The following is a 24,231-nucleotide window of genomic DNA, read 5'->3' as shown; positions in this document are numbered from 1 at the left end:
GCCCACGTCCTACATCTCATAAGGCTCTCAACCGGCCATCGCAAGCCCCGGCAAGGCGTAATATATATATAAACATCTTTTTTCTCCCAGCGGTTCTAAATTATTTAAATTAATTGATTTATTTATAATTATAAATATTAATAAGAGATGGCGCCTAACGCTTACCTCTAGTGCCAAATTGATTACGTAATTTATTTAATAATTAGCATAAAACTAGCCCGATAGATTTTCGGCAGTCTGTTGTTATGTAAATATTTTGGCTATTATCTTTCTTAAATACTTTTGTAAATTACATTTTTTGTTCATTATTCACAATTGATTATAAAATTATTGAACATTTGAAGTAACTCATTCTCAATAAAATGATTATACTGTTTATATTAGAAAGCTTTGTGTTTAAATATAAAAGCACAATGGAATTTTGTGAGAATAAGGACGAGGGGTCAATACCCTGTAATCGTCGTATCTGAGGGGTTAGCTCACTGTGCCACTAGATGGCTTAATCTTAAAAGAGTTTGAGTGGGAAGTTCTGGGGTGTGCAATAATAGGCAATAATAAAGGTGGCCATATAATAAATGCAAAAACCAACAATTTAATAAAGTAAAACAAAAATAAGATACAGAATGAAAATACATTGGACCTAAGTTCCCTATGTCGCGAGAGAAAAAGAGAGAGTTTACAATAAGTCCTGTTACCTCGTTAGTCATTTCGGTGGAGCTGATGTGCAGAGGGGAGCAGTAGCAGGTTCACTCAGTGGTCCGTGGAGTAGCAGGAGTAGTCTTATATGGCACGAACTGCCTCTATATGGCGATATCAATCGTAGATGAACTGCCTCGAGTGTGGAAAAACTTGCCCTTTTATCTTGAACTTTCCCAATTATTACCTGAGAACTTCATCAGCTGACGGGAAGGTCAGGTGTGCCAATCGTCCAGATGGTTGGGAAAAATTAAGATAAGGTGTATATTAAAGGAAACTGAATTTCTTTTTGTCCTAAGAGTACGGGTAGTCAGCAGTTTTTCAGGATGTTGCTTTACATTTTTGTAACTTTTATCATATTTAATGAAATTATTTCTATTAAAATTGTAAATATTTTTTGTGTATAGACTGATCACTGAAAGACTAGAAAAATCATCACAAATCAACATATAATGTATGTTAATATAGAATAAAATATTTTACAACCAAGTATATATTACACATTCACAAAAAGTCCATAGCATGCAACTGTGCTGTTAAATTTGGAAATAAAATAAAAATACATTAATGAAAATTACATGATTGTAACTGTATTTACAGAAGTCACTTTTTTTCGTAATTAAAGTTTTTATGCACATTTTTAAGATGTTATATAGTATAACAAGCATCTGCTGCATATTAGAAATCTTTTTTGAAAATAAATTTCTGTGTATAACATATATATCACATTAATAGAATATATACAGATGTGTTTTATTTTCATGTGTTCTTGTAGATATTTGCTTGTTGTTCGAATTTTTGCGTTAGAGAAGCAACCCTAGAAACGTGCCAACTCGATGTCCTTCCCACTCCAGAATGCAAACTAGCAGGTTTTAAGGCACTGTTAGGTCTGGGTTGCCTGTTTGATTTATTTTCTGAAATTACTGCAGAAGGGTCACTTGATACATTTTTTTTTTGTTGGTTTAACCCTGCGTTGATGTGGATTTAACTTTTGGTGGAAGTTCTTGCGTATTAACATTCGTCAGTCTTTGCGTATTATTATTACTTTCAGCAGTGAAAGACTGTGGAGCGAATGCCTGCTTTTACATGCTTTGGTGGCGGAGGACGAAAAAGAGGAGGTAAGTTTTGTTTACCATATGAAGCATCACTCAGAGAAAGAAACATTCTTCTTCTGGGTGATGTGCCAGCCATAGACTGTTATCTCTGAACAGTGGCTGGTAGTCTAAAACCGGATCTCGTAGGTGTCAGACTAACAGGTGCATCTTGAGAAATGGTAGCGCTATTTGATATCAGGTGACCATTCTGCATCTGTTTCTGAGCTGTCTCTAAAGGTACTGTCACAATTGGATCATTAGAACCATGCTGTAGGTAAAGATGTGAATGGTGCAGATATTTCCAATTTTGTTATTGTTCCATGAGGATAATTAAATTTGTTTGGTGGTGGTTTATTTGTTGTTTCATCTGCAGTTGGCTTCTGAAATTTTATAAACCACTAATTTTTTAAATCATAATAACAATGACAGACAACATATGCAACAACTGCCACAAATGGTATTATACCAAGAAATATAAGCATTGGAATAAAGAAACTCTGGCCAGCATTTGGATCTGAAGGAGAACCACTGTGTATACTTGCTCCAAATCCTGGAAAGTCATAAACGGTTGAAGCATATTTAAATTCACAATGGCAACTGTAATTACTATTGCAAGTTCCATGCTTATTACAATTTTGTGGACAACTCTTTCTTCTAATTTCATAGATAGGCACACAATTTTGGTTAAGACAAGCCATTTTTTCACCACATTTAGCTCCATTTGGAGAAAGACCAGGATCCATTGAATTTAATCCTAAATCAATTAATGCTGTCCTGCAAGCTAAAATTTTTCCTTGTACATTTATAAAAGATCGAGAAACAATAGCAGTGCAATGCATTTCAAATTTTAATTTGTAATTATAATGTGTGAATTGTAGCAATCCACAACGTACATCCCTTTTATGACATGCCTTATATTTTTTATTAACTTTATCAAAACCACAATTTTCATTGAGGTTTCCATTACTTTTCTGTTCATGACATTGTACATGGGAAGATTTGCTTGTTGAGGCCCATAAAAGTCGATACTGATTATTATGTGACTGACTCAAACTATCATAACAATAACTATTTCCATCACTGCATTCTGTTCCATCCTGTACAAGAACATCTAATAGACAATATTGTGAAAGATCACAAAACAAAGCATTAAGACAAAGAGTAGCAACAGGTTTCACCTGACAAGTTTGAATGTCACAGCATAATCCAGTTGCACAATTTGCATTAGGATTGAGTCGACATGACAATTATTTTTTAATTATTTAATATAATATTAAAAATATCAAATAAATTGTATGTATCTAATCCTTTTTAGATAGGGCTTTCAATCCCAATAGCCGCCTCTAGACAAAAAAACAGGCTTGTTCAGCTCCTCACATTTGAAATGAAATTCGGCCATAATGCATTTCACCATCTGAAATATATTTTATATACCAGATGTACTTATTTTTAAATAACACATTAAGTAACACAATTAAATTTTGTGTTACTTCCGTGTAATAAATCTATATCTTGTAAACGTCTTCGTTCAGCTGTCACCTTACAGTTGCACGAAGACTTTTACAAGATACATATCTATTACACGGAAGTAAACACAAAATTTAAATTAACGTATTCAAATAAAATATATTTTAGCCTTTAAAATTCGGCATTTAGAAAATCGGACCTGTTCTAGAATCAAAATTAGACGATTGGCGTGGAGATAAGGTAACAGAGAAGTATAAACAGTATATTCTTATACGACGTCAAACGGTGATTTTTTACGTCGGAAATCGGATTGAGTTGATGGCGTCGAAATAGAAAAAAAAACTATTTCCAAAACCAAACAGAAAAATTATTTATTGTAAAACATGTCGATCCTCGAAAATCTCCGAGAATCTAATCGAAGGAGGTGTTCATCAACCACGGCTTATGAACAGCATTCAATAGAAGGAAGTTCTAGAATTTTCAGAGAAGAAAAAGAGTCGCGTCCAGTTTCTAAAAATGATAGTCACGTGGGTCCTCACTGCTGTTCCAGAACTAGGAAAAGTCTAGTAAATTACGTAGAAGTGAAAAAATGTATTTAGCTTGTTTAATGAAATTAATTTTTTTTGAATACATAAAAGAAGTAATATTAAACTTTCGAATAACGTTTATTTTCAGAATTCCAAACTAAGTTATTTGAAAGTTTTATATAAAGAGATTTCAAGCAATGATCTTTTGTATACACACAATTTGTTTCACCACCGAAACGACGAATCCTTCGATTTCACTCGTGTTGCATACATTAACAATATAGATTACACGAAAATTTCCGATTACGAAATCGCCATGGATGCGACAGTGTCTGACGATGTATTACTTTCCATGCCGGCAGCATTCGTTATGAGAAAAGGATTTCCCCATATAGAATATTTCAATAAAATGTAAGTTCTATTTTAAATATACTAATTCTTAGATTAAAAAAGTCGTAATTATGCTTTATATTTATTTCAGAATGTACAATATATTCGAAAGTGGCCTTCAACATTATACTCCGGTAGTTCACGGAAGAAAGAATCCGATTTTAAAATATATTAACGAGAAAGCTGCCGTGAGTAAAGAAAGTGAGTCTGATGTTGACCCCTTGGTTTTAAGAAATTTTTATGGAGCCTTCTCAATTCTCGTTATCGGTTACCTTCTGTCGTTCGCTTGCTTCCTTGTCGAATTAATAATTGGAAAAAATATGAAAAGATTCCAAATTTAAATTTTACGCGATTATACCCTTAACTGTTGTAGCTCGTAATGTTTTTTTTCGTGTTAAATATATAATTTATTAATTTAAAATATTCACTTTTTTCGCCATGTTCTTTCTCTCTTCGGTATAATCGAATGGTTGATTTATGTAAAATTTTGCGTTTGGTTTTAGATATTCTATAATTTTTCAATATTAAGTAATAAAATTACTTTTTGCTGTTTTGTAATTTTATATTCTCTAAACTGTCGTGATAAAGTTATGTTATAAAATAAAACTCTTCAGCTGTAAACTGAATCCCAGTGTTATATTTCAAAGATGATTACAAATCATTTATTACAGTAGATAGAAATTCCACAAAATAATGTTCAAATCAATAATTAATATTAATTTTCACAAACATTATTTTATATTCACGATTTCTATCTTATAATTCTACTAATATAATTGATTTTAGTTTACTTTTTATATATCCTAAGCATCGACGTCTACATTACTCCTTTGGAATTTTGTTATGAATATTAACTATTTATAATTTTATTTGTTAGTTTGTTCAGAGTAGAGAAGAGCGTAAATTCATTTCAATGTCGTTAATAAGCGTATTGAATTTCACAATGTGGGATGAAATAAAAAGCTAAATTTATTTTCACTGAACGAAATGCTTAAATATTTAATTACTAGTTAGCATAGATCATAATCAACAGAAATTGTCTTGTTGTTTATAAATCGCAATCGCAGCTGCATGGTTCGACATTAGTTGTAAGATGCTTTCAATATGTAATTCTTTTAACGTAGTAAAGTGAGAGTAGATGTTTTTTCACTTTTCTCATCAAATATTACATCATAATAGCACAAAATAAAATGATTTCTTATTTGTAATTAACCGCTTTTATAGACGCCTACCAGTATAATTGTAAATGTGGACAGCTTATATGTAGTGCGAACATAATGAGAACACTTTGGCCGTTTATTTTCATTAAATGAAATAAGTAGAATACTTTTTTTAATAGATCAAAGCAGCTTTAAAATAATTTTTTAAAATAAAAACAACAATAATTTAAAAAGGATAAGGCATTCTACTGACCATTATATTTTATCTCGGTGAAAGAAGAAATCAGTCATTCTAGAATGGTGCCGTTAAATGTATTTCTAGTTTATTCAGATCGCAAAATGGTTACTGCTTTTTTGTAGTAAGATTGACGACACACACACACACACACACATATACATATATTTATATATTATATATACATTATAGCACTTAGTAGCATTGTTTATCCGTTTATCTGTTTAACATTTGTAAGTGAATTTAAAATATTTATAAAACATTAGAATTATTTTCAATGAAACAATATTTTTTGTACATTTCTGTTTCAATTAAACCTCTCAAATAATATAATGTATATCACAATATTGTGTTAGAAATTTTATTTACAACTTCTAGAACAGATTTGACGTAAAATTACTGGGAACAAATTTGCCATCAAACCATATCTTGTAATTTTCAAAAAGAAATGGCTTTCTGTAGAAAAAAATTCAGAAAATTCTATACATTCCTGATTAACGAGAAACGATTTACTAAGTATTTTTTACTTATATGTAGAGTACACTTACACATTAACGCTTCTCTCAGCAGAATGTACAGAAGATAATTGAAGATGTAATTATTTGACGTTGTTAGTTTGTACGTGATCTTCAATTGAGAAATAATACAGTATTTATAATAGGGGAAGCAAATAAAAGTTACAAATATTCTATGCAATTGGTAATTGAACTTCTTTCTGGTTTACTCATAAGACTTCGCCGACGTCGCCTATGAGCGAAACTAGCACATAACAAAGCATGAGAAATCTGAACGCTTGCAATATCCTGTAATAATCCAGAAAACTTAAAGTAAACGTCTTACTTGTCATCAGCAGATTTACGTTTTTAGACAGATAGATTCATTTTTGAAGTTAAGCTGTCATGTCAATTATGCTTACTTGACTCTCGATTCAGTGCAACTACATTACATTGCGAACAAATAGTAACATTATTTATTGTACACGAGAACAGTTACAATAAATAGATAAAATGTAAACATTTATTAAAGACCGTAACACTTTTTTGCTAATTGTCAGCATTATAACTTTTATTATCTTATTGTTATCACGATCATTTCGATAACTCGTGATTGGAATTCAATATGTATGTGAAAATAAATGTATTTACATATCAATATTATTGGTGTTAATAATGATTAATAAAGCACAGTTTTAAATCTTTGACGAGTTTGTTTGTTAGTCATTACATCTGATGCTAAATATTACGATAAAAATATTTATAAAGTAGAAATGTTACAGCCGGATTATTTTCTGGTTAGTATAATAATATCTAATTGTTGAATTCTAATCTATTTAGATTAAACGTAATTAACATTTCTTGATAAAGTAAAATTATATACAGTAGTTATACATTTATGTTTATTTTACGCGTTAATAGTTACGATAGAAGTAACTTCGTTCGATGTTAGGGTAAGCCCGAAGGTTTACGGGCCCGGAATTTTAAAGATTTGTAGCTATTGAATTCGTTTTTCTCGACCTTAATGTAATCGTCTGCCGATAGAAAAATATCGACTAGGATGTCTCCCCGGTTGTCAACATGGGAAAGTTGACGGATTGTTTCGAAAGACCATCGGTCGTTTATGAAACGACGTGACGAAAATTGCAATCATCGCGCACCTGCGACTTGAACTGTGAAGAACGGACTCATTTCTCACGCTGATGAATAAAAGCACGGGCAACCGGAAGCTTGACATGATTCGTCTTATGAAGTTTTATCTGAATTAGTGTCCATCTTGGTTTTCCGGGATAACGGTAGAAAACATTAGGATTTCCGCTACTTCCGTAGAAAGATCGATCGTCACGTACAGCTCTCTAAGTCCATTGAGAGGTATTCGCTAGCTCAAATTGGGAACTCTTTCTTCGCGAGACAGAAATTAGGCACGCAATATAGTGTAGAGACTAGTCTTGGATATTTTGAAATCGTTAGTTAACACCATGTAACCTTTGAACTTGTATCACCCGCCTGTATATTAGCTTTAGACATTTAATAAATTCTTTGTTAGTAGTTAAATCTGTCAACCTCTGTATATATTTAACGAAAGACACAATTGTGGACTTACCGACGCGCTCCCCACTCGTTTTTTTTCTCTCCTCGCCATCCGAAACGACAACGTGAGCGGTATTTGCAGACTGTTCCGAGTAATTGGTTCCTAAGGTAAACCCCTAAAATTCCTAGAACCTTTCTCACATTAGAGTAATTAAATAAAACAGATATAAATTAATTATTCTAATAAATTGTTCAATGTAATTGAATATAATTCCACCGATTACTGTGTGACGAATAAGAACCACTCATCGTCAGCACCTTTATTTCTCATTTGACTGGACCTTTTACTTTGATATTCCTTACGGACAAAACTGATGAATCGAATTAAACTAAGTTTTAAGTACTTGTTCTGACTTTATGCAAGACGTTTAAAGCAAAACAGAAAAAAAAAACCACTCTATATTGAACAGTGTTCGTATATAGCACATTCAGATAAAGCTGACATTATCCGTCATCATAAGTTTCATCAACAAAAAATTATAATTCGAAAAGTTCTTCGTTTTCAACCTGAAAGATTTTACAATTCAAATTACACGCATAAATTATATTATTTAATTCTAATCAATTATAACGTTATTTAATTCGTCTAGTGCCTTTTAAACGATATTCGTTAGCGTATAATCTTATTTTTTTGTTATTTTTTTAGTAGCTAGAAAATTATTATCATTTATAAAGATACTAGCAGATGATCCCGGCGTTGCTCGTGCAACAAAATAACCACTGCAGAGGTTAAGATTATTAAATTATTTCGTACTTATATTACATTATAGTATTTTATTTATATTTATAAAGGTTAACCATTTTACACCCAGTGCCCAACTTAACACATTGTAAAAAAATTTTAAATTGTGTCAGTAGAAGAACGAAAAATATTTTAAACGGTGTTAGATTGAGCACTGCGTGTGATAAATCTTTACGTAATGTAAACTTTATGCTTTATTAAACTTTATGCTCAATTCATTCATTTAAAACACCAATAAGATCTTTCAAACGTAATTGATATAAGAATTCAGTTCATTTGCACGGAATCGCAGTAATTTCAGAAATTTTGAAAGAAATTTTCTTTCTGAAATGTTGAAACCTCGATGCATGAACTGAGCATTTTAAGTTCTTTATCTGCAGAAACAGAGGATTAAATAATTAACATTTGCAAGAATTGATGTAACGGTATAACGGAAAAATTATTGTATTTGATACAGAAATGGAGAAATGCCATCAAAATGGACTTCTCTCGTATGTCATTTCGACTTTGACAGATATTTCCGTTGCTTTTAATGGATTAATGAATTATGGATATTCAACAAAATTACTAATAATTATTGAAGCTTTTAAAACTAACACGAAACTACGAACAGTTAATTTTATTTTATCCTTTCGGCCTAATTACGGACTTTTTTATTGAAAATTTATATAATAGAGGGAGTGCACGTGACGTCACACGACTCCGCTTACGAAGCGCGCGCCATATTGATTGCTGTTGGTTTGGTTGTCGACCTCGATGTAATTTATATGTTTGTAAACTTTACTGTTTGTTTTAATATTTGTTTGCTTTGTTATTTTAGTTTTAAGTTTATCTTATTATTATTTTATGATATTCTGTCAATCTTAAGTATATTATATATTCACTTATTGTAAAATTTTTCCTGGTAATGCTCTACAACGGGGCCAGGAAATGTACATAATACTGTACATAATAAATTAAAATGAATGAATGAATGTCGACCTCGATATTGTCATCTAACTCATATTGTTTCAAATTTAATTTTAATTTATTATGATTCATTACACTACCAATTGAACTGCTTACAGTTAGAACTAAAGATTCTGTAACAAACAATTGAAAAAATTGTCACAATTTGTTGCGCTTTAATATACTTATCGAACAGTGTCGTTTCATTTGATTAATACAATTTTAATTTGTTATTCGGGGGTGGAAATCTTTAGTCAACTGAAGTTCCAATAATATGTAAAATAAATAAATAAATTTCGATATATTAGTCAAATGAATTACAATATTTATTCAATACTGTAATACTTTTTGGGTTTCATTATTTTGCTTAAAACTGGCAATTTTTACATCAAACTAAACAATTTGCTGTATAGTAAATATTTTATTCTATAAAATTTATACATTTTCTGAATCTTTTTGTGAGAGTAGAGCTGGCTGGGTAGAAACTTTTTTACAATTAGCTCTGGTAAAATACAGTGAAAACTGGTGGAGTCGCTATATCTGCTCTACACACACTTTTCATAACAAACACTTATTCTAATCTAGTCTAAAGAAGACCACATCTTGCTTCTACTCTGTGCTAGTGTGCTTTCTTTAATAAAATCAATTTTTTCATCTGTCAGATGAAAAGTTTCAAATACTGTCCTGCAGTGATTTAACAGCTGATCCCAGGGTAAAACAGCTTTTTTGGCATCAAATAGAGTTGTAAGTGGGTTCTTATGGAAACATGAATTGACGTGGTTTGTAAAAGAATTAGAGTAACCTGGCATCATCACTGATAAAATTGCAGCAGTTGGATTATGAACAGAAATTTTTCAAAAACTGTTCAAATTCTCTCTTACTAGGTTTGTTTATACAAGTACAAGTCGACCCCCCTATAACACTGTCGGTTTTTCCGTTTTATATGAATTCCATGTTGTACGAGTCACTTAGATTTTACAAATACGTGAGCCGTTCACAGCCCGGCACACGTATTTGTAAAATCTAACTGACTCATACAACATGGTCTTCATATAAGATGGAAAAATCAACAGTGTTATAGGGAGTCGACTGTATTTCAAGTTTTATCACTTGACAAATAAGGTTTTTGTATATATTTTTCTTCAAGGCATTGCTGTTTGCTTGCAGTTGCAGCTGACGTAAAGTTTATTTTTTGTAGTGGTTTGTAACCACAATCTTTTACATGTGGCACTATCTAATTATTTGGTCGGTCAGTACATGTCTGGGAGATCTTTATTATAATTCCTTCTGCATTGGCAAAAAGAATAACACCAACACGAGAGCAGGAAGAAGATTGCCCAGCCACGCAATTGCAATGCCCAGTTATCACCTTTTCATTTTTCTTAGCTAAAACCCACACTACTGAAGCTGGCTGCCGTAGATTTTGTGAGTAATTAATTAACCTGTGTACAAAAGCAATGTAAGAAACTCTGCTATTTACTTCTAATAATATATTTAAACAATAATATGTTATTAAATCACACTTCTTGCCCACAACATAAATTAAGATTAAAAACTAATTAGCCTGATAAACCTCCAATTTATTATAGTCATATTTATCAAATAAGAAACTGATTAGAGCAGAATAGACTAAACTTTTATAAAAACAATGCCCTTTAATTAACCATAATCAAACTTTTAGTAGAATGAATTTCAAGCATCTCTGCATGGATGTATTATGTTGATGTGGGTCTTTGTGCTTGAAATATGCTGACGAGAAGCTTAATTAATTAAAATGCATTCTACTAAAAATTTCACTGTCGTTAATTAAAAGCTATTTTTTTGTAAAAATTTAATTAATTGTGCTCCAGTCAGTCCCTGATATGATAAATATGGCAATAATAAATAGGGGAGGTTTATTAGGCTAATTAATTTAATCTTAATAAGTTGTTAGACTCGCACAAAACATAACCATTGGGACAAAATAAAAAATTTGATGGTAATTATAAATACAACTTAATCAACTTAAAATGTGACTAAATATAAAATTAAATTCGTCTTTATATAACGCAGTTTATGTTATGAGAAATGGAAAGTCTGAAATGAAGATACGTACTGTACCTTTCCTACAAGCAAAATTAAATCATTGCGAACGGATCTTGATAAAATTTCTCGATGAATAAATCCGCTTGTCAAATAATTATGAGCATCGAGTGATTTGTATGCCTTCATCTGATCTAGTGTGACAGCGTTAGTTGTTAAAACTAAATAATTTACTATGTCTCCATGTTCTATAGTGGGCCACGTGGTTAAATCGTTAGATAAAAAATCTGTTGGTTTCATTTCGTATGTATCCCATCCAATAAAAGAAATTTTTTCTTTATATTCTATCAAATCATTATCTTTTAAATCGGCTGCATAGCCAGGTAAGATGCCTTTCTTCCACGTTGACATAATAAGCGAACGAGCGAGCAAACATCAGATAAGCAACCAGTATGGTGGATGATTGTTTTGGTGGGCGGGGCGATGACGTTCTATCACGTGACTGCACCTCCTGTATTGCTACTGAAAGATAATATTCTTTATGTAAAAAAGTATTTTAATGTTTAATGTTATTTCATTGTTATAAATCGACGTATTACACACAATTTAACAGATAGAAACAAACACGTCTAAAATAAAGCGATAAAAAAACAAAATGCATACGAAAGTAACGCGCGTGCGAGAGACGATTTCTCATGCATTTTTCATCGTGTTCTGTTCGAACTTCGAAAGCAAATAAACTTCGAGTTTTTATCTGTAATGAATCTTAGATTAGATGAAAGAACGAACTTTGAAGCGTGAAAATGCCCATGCTTTTTGTGAAAAATTTCTGCGTGAAAGGATTTAAATTTTTTTTATAAAACTCATTCTTACCCTAAGAATTAAGTTATTTGGCCATTTTATAATTAAAAATATGAAACTTCATTTTTATAAATATCGTAACACACGGCGCCAGCAAATGTTGCCCAAAGAGTTAAGCGAGTCGTTGCTGGATTTTTAATAACGAATTTACAAGCTAACAATTAAATAAAAAATAAATCTAAAATACGCCTCAAGGTGTTCTTAACAAAACATTATTTAAATGCACGTGATTGTATAAATTATTTCAATAGTTAAAGTAAATATTACAGATTATCATACTATTAAAGAAATAATCACAAAAACTCTTGACTCGCCTTCTTTGTTATAACGATAAAGCTGCGATGCCAACGAACGAAACTTAAATTATGGTATCGATATTAAAATCTATTTCTGCTTTAATTAAACATTAAAAATAGAAATATTCGACACAGACGCAAAGTTTACTTATAAAATTTAATGTAGAGTTGATTTTAAATTTAAAACTGTAATTGTTTACTAACAAAAAGGTGCACGAACTCGAAGAATATTTATTTCTGAAAAAATATAAAAATATATATATATATATATATATATATATTTATATTTTTTCAACAATTATAGTACTTTATCAAACAAAAAATGGGAATAGAGGATTTGAGGCGACAAATACGAAGATTAACAATAGATATAAATTACTTCAAGTGTTTCTTGAGAGAAGAACACACGCCAGTGACACTTTGCTTACCTGCATCTATACGTTCAAGTATTCGACAGAGTGATATACAGAAAATAGAAAGAATGATTATGAAATCGGCAATTAAAATAAAAGGCAGAAAAATATTTTTGTTACGTAAAAAATTAAAGAAAATGAAAAGAATTAATGGAAATAATGTATCTATAGACTATAATTTAGATCCTTACTTATTTAATAAAAGTATTAAGTTAAAAAGTAAACTCGAATATCCTACTTATTTGGAAAAACAAGAATAATTAGAGAAATTGATAATTAATTGTACCAACGTAGTGATACCTGGTGACTTTACGAGATTTCTGTCGTGGGGATATAATACGAATCTTCCAATATATGCTAAACCATATCCGATAGTGGCTGATATAGAAAATGTTATTCAAAAATTACCTGGAAATAATGAGGAAAAGGCGATGTTACGGTCCAATATAAGTAAGGATTTGGAAAAGTATAAAGGTAAAAATGGTTTCATAACTGATAAAAAAGCAATAGAAATAAATAAAAAAGCTAAAAGGTTAATAAAATTTTTTGATAATAATAAACTTTCTATCCTTAAAGCAGACAAATCGCATCAACTGGTTATATTAACGAGAGAAGAAGTAAAGCAAAAGAAAAAAGAAATCGCTATGTCTAATGAATACGAAAAATTAACATCAGATCCATTAAAGGAAATACAGAATAATTTAGTGAAACTAATTAAGAAACATAAACAGCATTTTTCAAGTCAACAGGTAAAAAATATACTAGATTTCAATAATATAAGACAACCACAATTAAATTTAAGAGTTAAGACTCATAAACCAGGTAACAAGTGTAGACCATTAGTTGATTTTAAAAAAACAGTCTTATATAATTTGGAATGCTATTTAAAAACTTATTTGCAGATAATTAGCAGACCAGCATACAGTATCAAGGATACAGATGAACTAATCAATGGATTATTGAAAGGTAAAGTTATGCAAAATCACCGTCTTATGAGCTTAGACATAGAATCAATGTACCCATCTATAACATTGGATATGATAAAAGAATCTATTAGTAAATATGAAATACCAGATTATATAGTTCTTCTTATAGAGTTTATATTTAAAAATAATTATTTTAAAATTAACACAGATTATTTTCGCCAAAAAGATGGAATATCAATGGGATCAGTGATTGGACCTAAATTAGCAGAGATTTGTATGAAATCAATTGATGATAGTATATCAAAAGTTCCAGGTATAGAATTTTATGCTCGTTATGTGGATGACATATTAATTATTTTTGATTCCTGTATGGTAACACCTCATGAAATAGAAGATTATGCGAATACCTTACAACCCAATATAAAGTTTACTAGTGAATTGGAACAGAATCAGGAAATAAACTATTTGGATGTGACTATTAAGCGTGAGAAAACGCAATTGGTGTTCCGTAAGTATGAAAAATTGTGTAATACAGAAAAAACAATTAGTTATAAATCTTATTGCCCTATAGAAACTAAGAGAAACGTTTTTACCATGGAATTGAGGAAAATACTAAACAGAACAACACTCTATGAAGATATAAATAAAGAAATTAAACAATTATTTAGAAAATATTTATTGAATGATTACCCGAAGAATAAAATTTGTAAGTGGTATAATTCTTTTATAAATTACAGATATAATGTTAAAAATTGTATAGATAATAACATTTATGTAAAAATGCCTTATATATATAGTTTTTATGAACGATATAAACCTTTATTTAAAAAGTCTTCTGTATGTGTAGTGGCCAAGCAGGAAAATAAAATGTCGAATGTTATTAATATTATAAATACTAAAGGTCGAAAAACAGTAAGAAATCAGCTTGACGTCGCAGGAGTGGTCTACAAGGTATCATGTGATTGTTTACAAGCGAAATCATATGTTGGAGAAACGGGACGGAAGCTCGAGATACGCCTAAAAGAACACGAGGCAGCGATTCGTCTAAAAAGACAAGAGTCACCATGGTATCAACATTGTGTTAATTATAATTGTAAAATTAATAGAGACTCTGTAAGAATATTGTATAAAATGGAAAATTTGTTTAAAAGACGTGTGGTAGAACATCTTTGTATAATAGAACATGCAAATTTGTTGAATCAGAATGTCGGTCTTAACGTTGATGCATGCTGGGAAAAATTTATTTGTATAAAAGGAAATAAGTGTCTGGTTGTTGGATAATCCACTGATGAGGCTGTAAAGGCGAAATGCATTTGGAACGTGATTTGAAAACTATGAAAATAAAAGAATTAACATTGGTTAAAGTAAAGTATCTTTGTTGATTACTATTTGTCCGCTAATATAAATCACTCGAAGTCGGTCTAGGAAAGAGTGTTTTAATTTACTCGTCTATTTTTAGAAATTATATTTTTAGTATTCTTACCGATCCCATTGTTTTATATTTTTATATTTCTTCAACAATTATAGTACTTTATCAAACAAAAAATGGGGATAGAGGATTTGAGGCGACAAATACGAAGATTAACAATAGATATAAATTACTTCAAGTGTTTCTTGAGAGAAGAACACACGCCAGTGACACTTTGCTTACCTGCATCTATACGTTCAAGTATTCGACAGAGTGATATACAGAAAATAGAAAGAATGATTATGAAATCGGCAATTAAAATAAAAGGTAAAAAAATATTTTTGTTACGTAAAAAATTAAAGAAAATGAAAAGAATTAATGGAAATAATGTATTTATAGACTATAATTTAGATCCTTACTTATTTAATAAATGTATTAAGTTAAAAAGTAAATTTGAATATCCTACTTATTTGGAAAAACAAGAATGGTTAGAGAAATTGATAATTAATTGTACCAACGTAGTGATACCTGGTGACTTTAGGAGATTCCTGTCGTGGGGATATAATATGAATCTTCCAATATATGCTAAACCATATCCGATAGTGGCTGATATAGAAAATGTTATTCAAAAATTACCTGGAAATAATGAGGAAAAGGCGATGTTACGGTCCAATATAAGTAAGGATTTGGAAAAGTATAAAGGTAAAAATGGTTTCATAACTGATAAAAAAGCAATAGAAATAAATAAAAAAGCTAAAAGGTTAATAAAATTTTTTGATAATAATAAACTTTCTATCCTTAAAGCAGACAAATCGCATCAACTGGTTATATTAACGAGAGAAGAAGTAAAGCAAAAGAAAAAAGAAATCGCTATGTCTAATGAATACGAAAAATTAACATCAGATCCATTAAAGGAAATACAGAATAATTTAGTGAAACTAATTAAGAAACATAAACAGCATTTTTCAAGTCAACAGGTAAAAAATATACTAGATTTCAATAATATAAGACAACCACAATTAAATTTAAGAGTTAAGACTCATAAACCAGGTAACAAGTGTAGACCATTAGTTGATTTTAAAAAAACAGTCTTATATAATTTGGAATGCTATTTAAAAACTTATTTGCAGATAATTAGCAGACCAGCATACAGTATCAAGGATACAGATGAACTAATCAATGGATTATTGAAAGGTAAAGTTATGCAAAATCACCGTCTTATGAGCTTAGACATAGAATCAATGTACCCATCTATAACATTGGATATGATAAAAGAATCTATTAGTAAATATGAAATACCAGATTATATAGTTCTTCTTATAGAGTTTATATTTAAAAATAATTATTTTAAAATTAACACAGATTATTTTCGCCAAAAAGATGGAATATCAATGGGATCAGTGATTGGACCTAAATTAGCAGAGATTTGTATGAAATCAATTGATGATAGTATATCAAAAGTTCCAGGTATAGAATTTTATGCTCGTTATGTGGATGACATATTAATTATTTTTGATTCCTGTATGGTAACACCTCATGAAATAGAAGATTATGCGAATACCTTACAACCCAATATAAAGTTTACTAGTGAATTGGAACAGAATCAGGAAATAAACTATTTGGATGTGACTATTAAGCGTGAGAAAACGCAATTGGTGTTCCGTAAGTATGAAAAATTGTGTAATACAGAAAAAACAATTAGTTATAAATCTTATTGCCCTATAGAAACTAAGAGAAACGTTTTTACCATGGAATTGAGGAAAATACTAAACAGAACAACACTCTATGAAGATATAAATAAAGAAATTAAACAATTATTTAGAAAATATTTATTGAATGATTACCCGAAGAATAAAATTTGTAAGTGGTATAATTCTTTTATAAATTACAGATATAATGTTAAAAATTGTATAGATAATAACATTTATGTAAAAATGCCTTATATATATAGTTTTTATGAACGATATAAACCTTTATTTAAAAAGTCTTCTGTATGTGTAGTGGCCAAGCAGGAAAATAAAATGTCGAATGTTATTAATATTATAAATACTAAAGGTCGAAAAACAGTAAGAAATCAGCTTGACGTCGCAGGAGTGGTCTACAAGGTATCATGTGATTGTTTACAAGCGAAATCATATGTTGGAGAAACGGGACGGAAGCTCGAGATACGCCTAAAAGAACACGAGGCAGCGATTCGTCTAAAAAGACAAGAGTCACCATGGTATCAACATTGTGTTAATTATAATTGTAAAATTAATAGAGACTCTGTAAGAATATTGTATAAAATGGAAAATTTGTTTAAAAGACGTGTGGTAGAACATCTTTGTATAATAGAACATGCAAATTTGTTGAATCAGAATGTCGGTCTTAACGTTGATGCATGCTGGGAAAAATTTATTTGTATAAAAGGAAATAAGTGTCTGGTTGTTGGATAATCCACTGATGAGGCTGTAAAGGCGAAATGCATTTGGAACGTGATTTGAAAACTATGAAAATAAAAGAATTAACATTGGTTAAAGTAAAGTATCTTTGTTGATTACTATTTGTCCGCTAATATAAATCACTCGAAGTCGGTCTAGGAAAGAGTGTTTTAATTTGCTCGTCTATTTTTAGAAATTATATTTTTAATACACAATTGATCAACAAAAATACAATTACTACGAAAATGCAAATAAATGGATTTATTATCGATATATCGTAGAAACTATCTACCTCATAGATTAAACTTTAATTGTACATATCTGTCGGAAATAGAGTGTTTACAATATTTTGAACGGTTTATACTATCTAATTCTTCGTTCATAACTGTTGAATACTTATGAAGAGGATCTTCTATTTGAACTTTCAATTTTGTTGAACAGGGCATAGTATGGCTATTTCGAACTGTTATATTTGCATGGCGAATTCTCTTTTAGGAACTGCGCGTTAAGTGGCAATTCCTTCTTATGGAGAACTGCTGAGAGTGGCAGGAAAATGTCTCTTTTATACGGGTCGACGGCCGAACAGACGGCCAAGTTTCGTGTGCAAACTTTTCTGACTCAACTTGAAGACTGCCGTAAAAAAGAAAATTAACTTCCTTTCTATAACGAAAGTATTAACATCCGTTGATCAAATAAAATTTGTTAAAATTTATAAAATAGTAATTTTCTATTAACATTGAAACATTATTATTTCTCACAGATAATTCTTTAAATAACCGATTCCTAAATCTCGATTTCCATATTATAAATCTCTAAAATTCCGGGCCCGAAAACCGTCGGGTTCACACTAACATCGAACGAAGTTACTTGTATTGTAACTACTAACGCGTAGATTAAGCATAAATGTATAACTACTGTATTTAATTTTACATTATCAAGAAATTTTATTTACATTTAGTCTAAACAAATTAAAATTCAACAATTAGTTATTATTATTTAATCAGAAAATTATCCGGCTGTAACATTTCTACTTTATAAATATTTTTACCGTAAGATTGCGCATCATATGTAATGAGTAACAAACAAACTCGAGTAAGATTTAAAACTGCGCTTTATTAATCATTATTAACACCAATAACATTGATATGTAATTACATGAATTTTAACACACATAGTGAACCGAATAAAGCGTAATCGAAATGATCGTGATAACAATAAGATAATAAAAGTCATAATGCTAAGAAAAAGCAAAAACGTGTTACGGTCAGTAGCATAGCGTGAGTGTCAGCCGCCCGGGGTGGAGGAAACTTTCGCTGCCCCCTTATTTAGGTATCTCAATTTAAAAGACTAAAAATCAGTTTCGTCACAGAATAAGTAATGAAAAATTCCGTGCTCATTTCAATCGGTGCCAATCGTAGGTGTGACAAAAATATGAAATTAAATGGTTTAAATTTTTACAAGATATTATTATTTATTGTGCAATTTTGCCGCACTCTAAAAAGTGCCGCCCCCACTACGGTACGCCACTGCGTGAACAATAAATACTGTTACTATTTCTTCGCAATGTTATGAAGTTGCAATCCGTTTAATATCTGTGGTAAAAAAAAATTACGTTTACTTTAAGTTTTCTGTTACAGCAGGGGTGGCCAAAACGTGGCGCATGCGCCGAACTTGGCGCATTGGACGATTACAAGTGGCGCTTCAGTCAGTTCTGAGCAATATTGCCAGATTTGGCTTTTTTGCAATTATGAATATTACATAGAAAATTAATTTTTTATAGTCTGTCTTGGCAAGTTCATTTGTTGCACAATTCATTGCAATCAACTTTACAGATAAAATGAGTGTTCTCCACATAGTAAATTACAGTGCATGCATGTATGTTTATTTTCGATCAGAGTGCAGGTGTCTAAATGACAGTGCTAACGTCCCACGATAGCGCTATCGTACGGGCAGTCCGGGAATCGGATTGGACTACTAACTTCTTTTCCCGAGTAGTTCCTGCGACACCTGTTGACCTTTTTTTTCTTTTGCCTGTACGATACACGATACATTCGTGTTCATGTACACCACTGATATCGAATAGAACTATTTTATACGGGTAACTTCACTACAACCGCATTTTTCATTGCTTGTTCTGTGGCAAAACTGAATTTTCGTCTTATAAATTGAAATACCTAATTAAGGGGTGGCCGAAATTTTTCTCTCCGCCCCGGGCAACTAACACCCACGGTACGCCACTGCGCATCTGAACTCGTCTATCAAAAAATTGGCGCATGGTATGCAAAAGGTTGGCCACCCCTGTGTTACAGGATATTGCAAGCGTTCAGATTTCTTATGTTTTGTAGCAGTGCTGGCTTCGCACATAGGCAACATTGGTAAATGCTTAAGACTTAACCAGAAAGAATCTCAATTACATAGAATATTTTTAACTTTTATTTGCTCCCCCTATTATAAATACTGTATTAGCATTCCTGAATTGAAGATTGGGTACATACTGAAAACGTCAAATAATTACATCTCTAACGCTATCTTCTGTACATACTGCTGACAGAAGCGTTAATGTGTGGGTGTACATACACGTAAAAATACTTAGAAAATCGATTCTCGTTAATCAAGGAGGTTCAGCAAATTTTCTTCCTCTGATAGACCCGAGTGTGTTCCAATTAATACCATTTATTTTGGAAAATTACAAGAAACGGTTTGAGCGATTGGCACAGCAAATCTGTTCTATAATTTTTCAATAAAATTTATAAATCAGTATTGCGATATAGATTACACTACCGGAAATGTGAAGATGTTTAATTGAAACACAATGTACAGAAAATTGAACAATGTAGGCCTACAGAAAAACATTGTTTCATTGAAAATAATTGCAATGGTTTATAAATATTCCGTAATCACTTACAAATGTTAAACAAATAAACGGTTAAACAATGCTACAAATTGTTATAATAAGAGCCGGCCCTATATAGAGCAAACGGAGCATCCGCTCCAGGCGCTAAGTCCTACAGGGTGCCTCAGTGGTAAAGAAAATTAAAGGAAAAAATATTTCATTTCCTTTTCGATATTCTGATTGCAAGCGTGTGGCCAGTATGTGAATGGCCTTATCTGTTAAGACGCAAGTGGGTCGAGTCCGTAAGCAGGGGTTCCACCCCAGGGCGCCATAATAGGACTTCGCTGCATGCTTTAACTCGCCTCGGGCCGGCACTGGCTATAATGTATATATAATATATATATATATAGAGTGTATAATAATGTAGTTTTAAAAAATTAGAGGATTGTAAAGGATAAAATTTTGAACGTTTTGATATAAGGAACCCATAGCTGGAAATGTGATATAAAGTTTCTGCAGCACTTTGCACGTTCTATGCGTTCGATATGCTGAATAAAACAGCAGAATACAGTATATATGACAAGTTTTATTGACAAAAGAATAGAGTACAATCAAACTTTATATCGAATCAGTGGCTGCACTACTTTAGAGTAAATGTTCAGTGTGACGACCACCAACTTCGTTACATAATGTGCAACGACAAACCACGTTTTGTCCCACCCTCTGTAAGATGCCACGCTCCCCTCTGATGGTATTAGATGCTGTAAAGATGCGCTCCGTAACCTCATAAACTGTTCTTATAGGTGTTGCGTACACAAGGGACTGACGTTGACTAGTCGTGTGTTTACAGCACAGAGCCAGTAAATGCAAGGGGTCACCTGAAGGAGGACAAGCACTAAGTACACAACGTCCTGTACACAATTTCAGTTAGCCCACTGTACTTGTGTGTTTACAGTCTTCTATCCGTAGCAATAATATGACGTCAATGGAGAGAAGAATGGGCAAGCACTTCCTACTGCTGTAGACACTTTAGTTCAAATATCCGGCTATAGGTTCCTTATATCAAAACGTTCAAAATTTCATCCTCTACAATCCCGCAAATTTTTTAAACGTCATTCTGATACACCCTGTATATATATATGTTTGTGTGTGTGTGTGTGTGTGTGTGTGTGTATTGTCTATATTGCTACAAAAAAGCACTTATCTTTCTGCGATCTGAATAAACTAGAAATATATTCAACGACATCATTCCAGAATGACTGATTTTTTCCATGACCAAGATAAAATATAAAGGCCAATAGAAAGCCTTACCTTTTTAAAATTATTGTTGTTTTTATTATAAAAATTTATTTTAAGGCTTCTCTCATCAATTAAAGAAATATTTATTTTATGAAAATAAACGGCCAAACTGCCCGCATTATGTTCGCACTACATATGCGCTGTCCACATTCATAAATATACAGGTAAGCGTCTATAAATGCGGTTTATTATAAATAAAAAAATCATTTTATTTCGTGCTATTATGATGTAATATTTCACGAGAAAAGTGAGAAAACAAGAAAATTTTACTCTTAAACAATTTTCAACAAATCGGATATTAAAAGCATCTTACAAGTAATGTCGAAGCATTTCGCTATAATTGCAATTTTTAAACAACAACACACTTTCTGTTAATTATGAACTATGCTAACTAGTATTTAACTAGTATTAGTTTTACTCATTTCGTTTAGTGAAAATAAATTTAGCTTTTCATTTCATCTCACGTTTTGAAATTCAATACGCTTATTAACGACATTTAAATGAATTTACGCACCTCTCTACTCTCAACAAAGTAACAAATAGAATTAAAAAATAATTAATATTTATAACAAAATTATAGAATATATTAAACTTCATGCAAATACAAATTGTTTAACATACCCAATTTTTTACTTGTTCCACAGAATTAACCAAGTGTGTTTCATTCCGTTTTGTAATTTCACATCTAAATTAGAATATGAAAATTAGATTGATATAGAAAAGTAATATTTTATGAATGTCACACATACCTACATTGCTCTAAGAAAAAATAAATTACAAAAAATCATTTATTGAAAATAAGACAAAAAAGTGATAATCCTTTTTACAGTTTTTCAATGCCAATTTCTTTTTCTTCTTATATTTATTCAAATAAGGATTCAACCCGTTGGAATGTAACGTAAGAATATTATTGACATCGGATGATTTAGGGAAGTTACGTCAAGGATTTATAGTTTGGTTTACAGTAATTGTAATATATTCGTTATATATAAATGATATTTAAAATTAAAAGACGAGAGATAATACAATTCATTTTACTGAAAGATTTTCAGTCACAACAGTTTAGAGAAAGTGGAAACGCATAACAGTTTCAAATGCGATGATATAACTGGAGTTTTGTATTATATTACACTCGTGATACTTTGTTTTATTGATTTTTGAAAAATAACACGAATAGCTATTACACTAGGTTAGACATACGAAAAATTTCTTTATTTCGAAAGAATCTCACGATTCTGTTGATACAACGAACGGTGTTCGATCGATCGATATTTGTTTAAAAACACTATTTTACTATCTCTTGTAATTCGTCTGTTATGTAACACTTCCTTAGACTGTTAGGAAAAGTTACTGTAGTTAACGTAGCATTGTCCGCTACATTGCAAAGTGTTAAAAAATTACAAGAAATCAATTCTATTTCTAATGAAGTTAGTTTCTTTTTCTTTGTGTTAAATATATTACATAAAGTCTGTATATAAACGAAAACAAACAATTATATTATTCTGCACTAAACATTTATAATTGGTTTAGTTTTCGAAATTTTTTATGTTGACGAATATACTAATATATAGGCTATATAACATCTATATTTGAAAAAAATAATATGTATGTTAATAATTGTTATTTAATATAGCTGTTGTATGTATTATTGAATTAAGTACAGTTGAGCATCGATTATCCGACTCAATTGGAAACTGGGGTTGGTCGGATTATTGTAAACTCAGATAACCGAAAAGTATGAAAAAATCCATTATTAGTGTCGTATATTATTACATCCTATGTAATTAGTTCATTAGTATATTGCTATTAACCTACTTCGCATTGAATTTTCCTCCATGTTAAGGCTATCAAATTTTTAAAAAAATTATAATCGTCGCTATTGTATCGTTAAAATTTTGAAAATTAAGCTTCGTTTAAATACAGTCGACCCCCTATGACATGGGTTCCTATAACGGAGATTCCTATAACGTAGCGAAAAAATTGCGACAGTATTTGTATAAGGATACTAAAACAGACAAGTAAAACGACGTTTGCGGACTCGTGTCGCGACAGGATTGGTCGAATCTGGACTAATAATGGACGAAGAGCCGAACTACTTTCCGCCGTCCAGCGCCACGCTACGGAGACTTTAGGCGAGTAAATTGAGTTCACTTTCGTTTGTGCAGTATTATATATAAATTATATATAAATTAGGTACTGTACATATAATTATATATAAATTAGGTACTGTACGTATAATTATAAATTATATTTATTTATTGTAACTTTATTATAATTATATATATACTTTCCGCCATCCAGCGCCATGCTATGGAGAGTTTAGGCGAGTAAGTTGAGTTTACTATCGTCTGTACAGTATGTAAATTAGGTAACGTAAGTCTAATGCAGCACTGATTTTATACATTTCTCG

General features: G+C 31.0%; 1 protein-coding gene and 1 pseudogene across 1 annotated transcript; one reads left to right on the top strand and one right to left on the bottom strand.

The window, feature by feature from the left end:
* Positions 1-1,658: 1,658 nt before the first annotated feature.
* On the bottom strand, positions 1,659-3,031 carry LOC111637357 (annotated as a pseudogene).
* A 609-nt stretch (positions 3,032-3,640) lies between these two features.
* On the top strand, positions 3,641-17,704 carry LOC111637356. The gene is made up of 8 exons (XM_023382829.1): positions 3,641-3,823; positions 3,933-4,195; positions 4,266-4,375; positions 13,230-14,174; positions 16,074-16,246; positions 16,400-16,463; positions 16,632-17,129; positions 17,271-17,704. Exons 1-8 carry the CDS (start codon positions 3,641-3,643, stop codon positions 17,702-17,704), a joined length of 2,670 nt encoding a protein of 889 aa, XP_023238597.1.
* Positions 17,705-24,231: the final 6,527 nt, after the last annotated feature.

The sequence above is a fragment of the Centruroides sculpturatus genome, unplaced genomic scaffold (genome assembly GCF_000671375.1).
Source record: "Centruroides sculpturatus isolate CEXI.00-Female unplaced genomic scaffold, Cexi_2.0 scaffold1082, whole genome shotgun sequence".
NCBI classification, from domain to species: domain Eukaryota; kingdom Metazoa; phylum Arthropoda; class Arachnida; order Scorpiones; family Buthidae; genus Centruroides; species Centruroides sculpturatus.
This window is presented reverse-complemented; position numbering and strand designations above follow the sequence as displayed.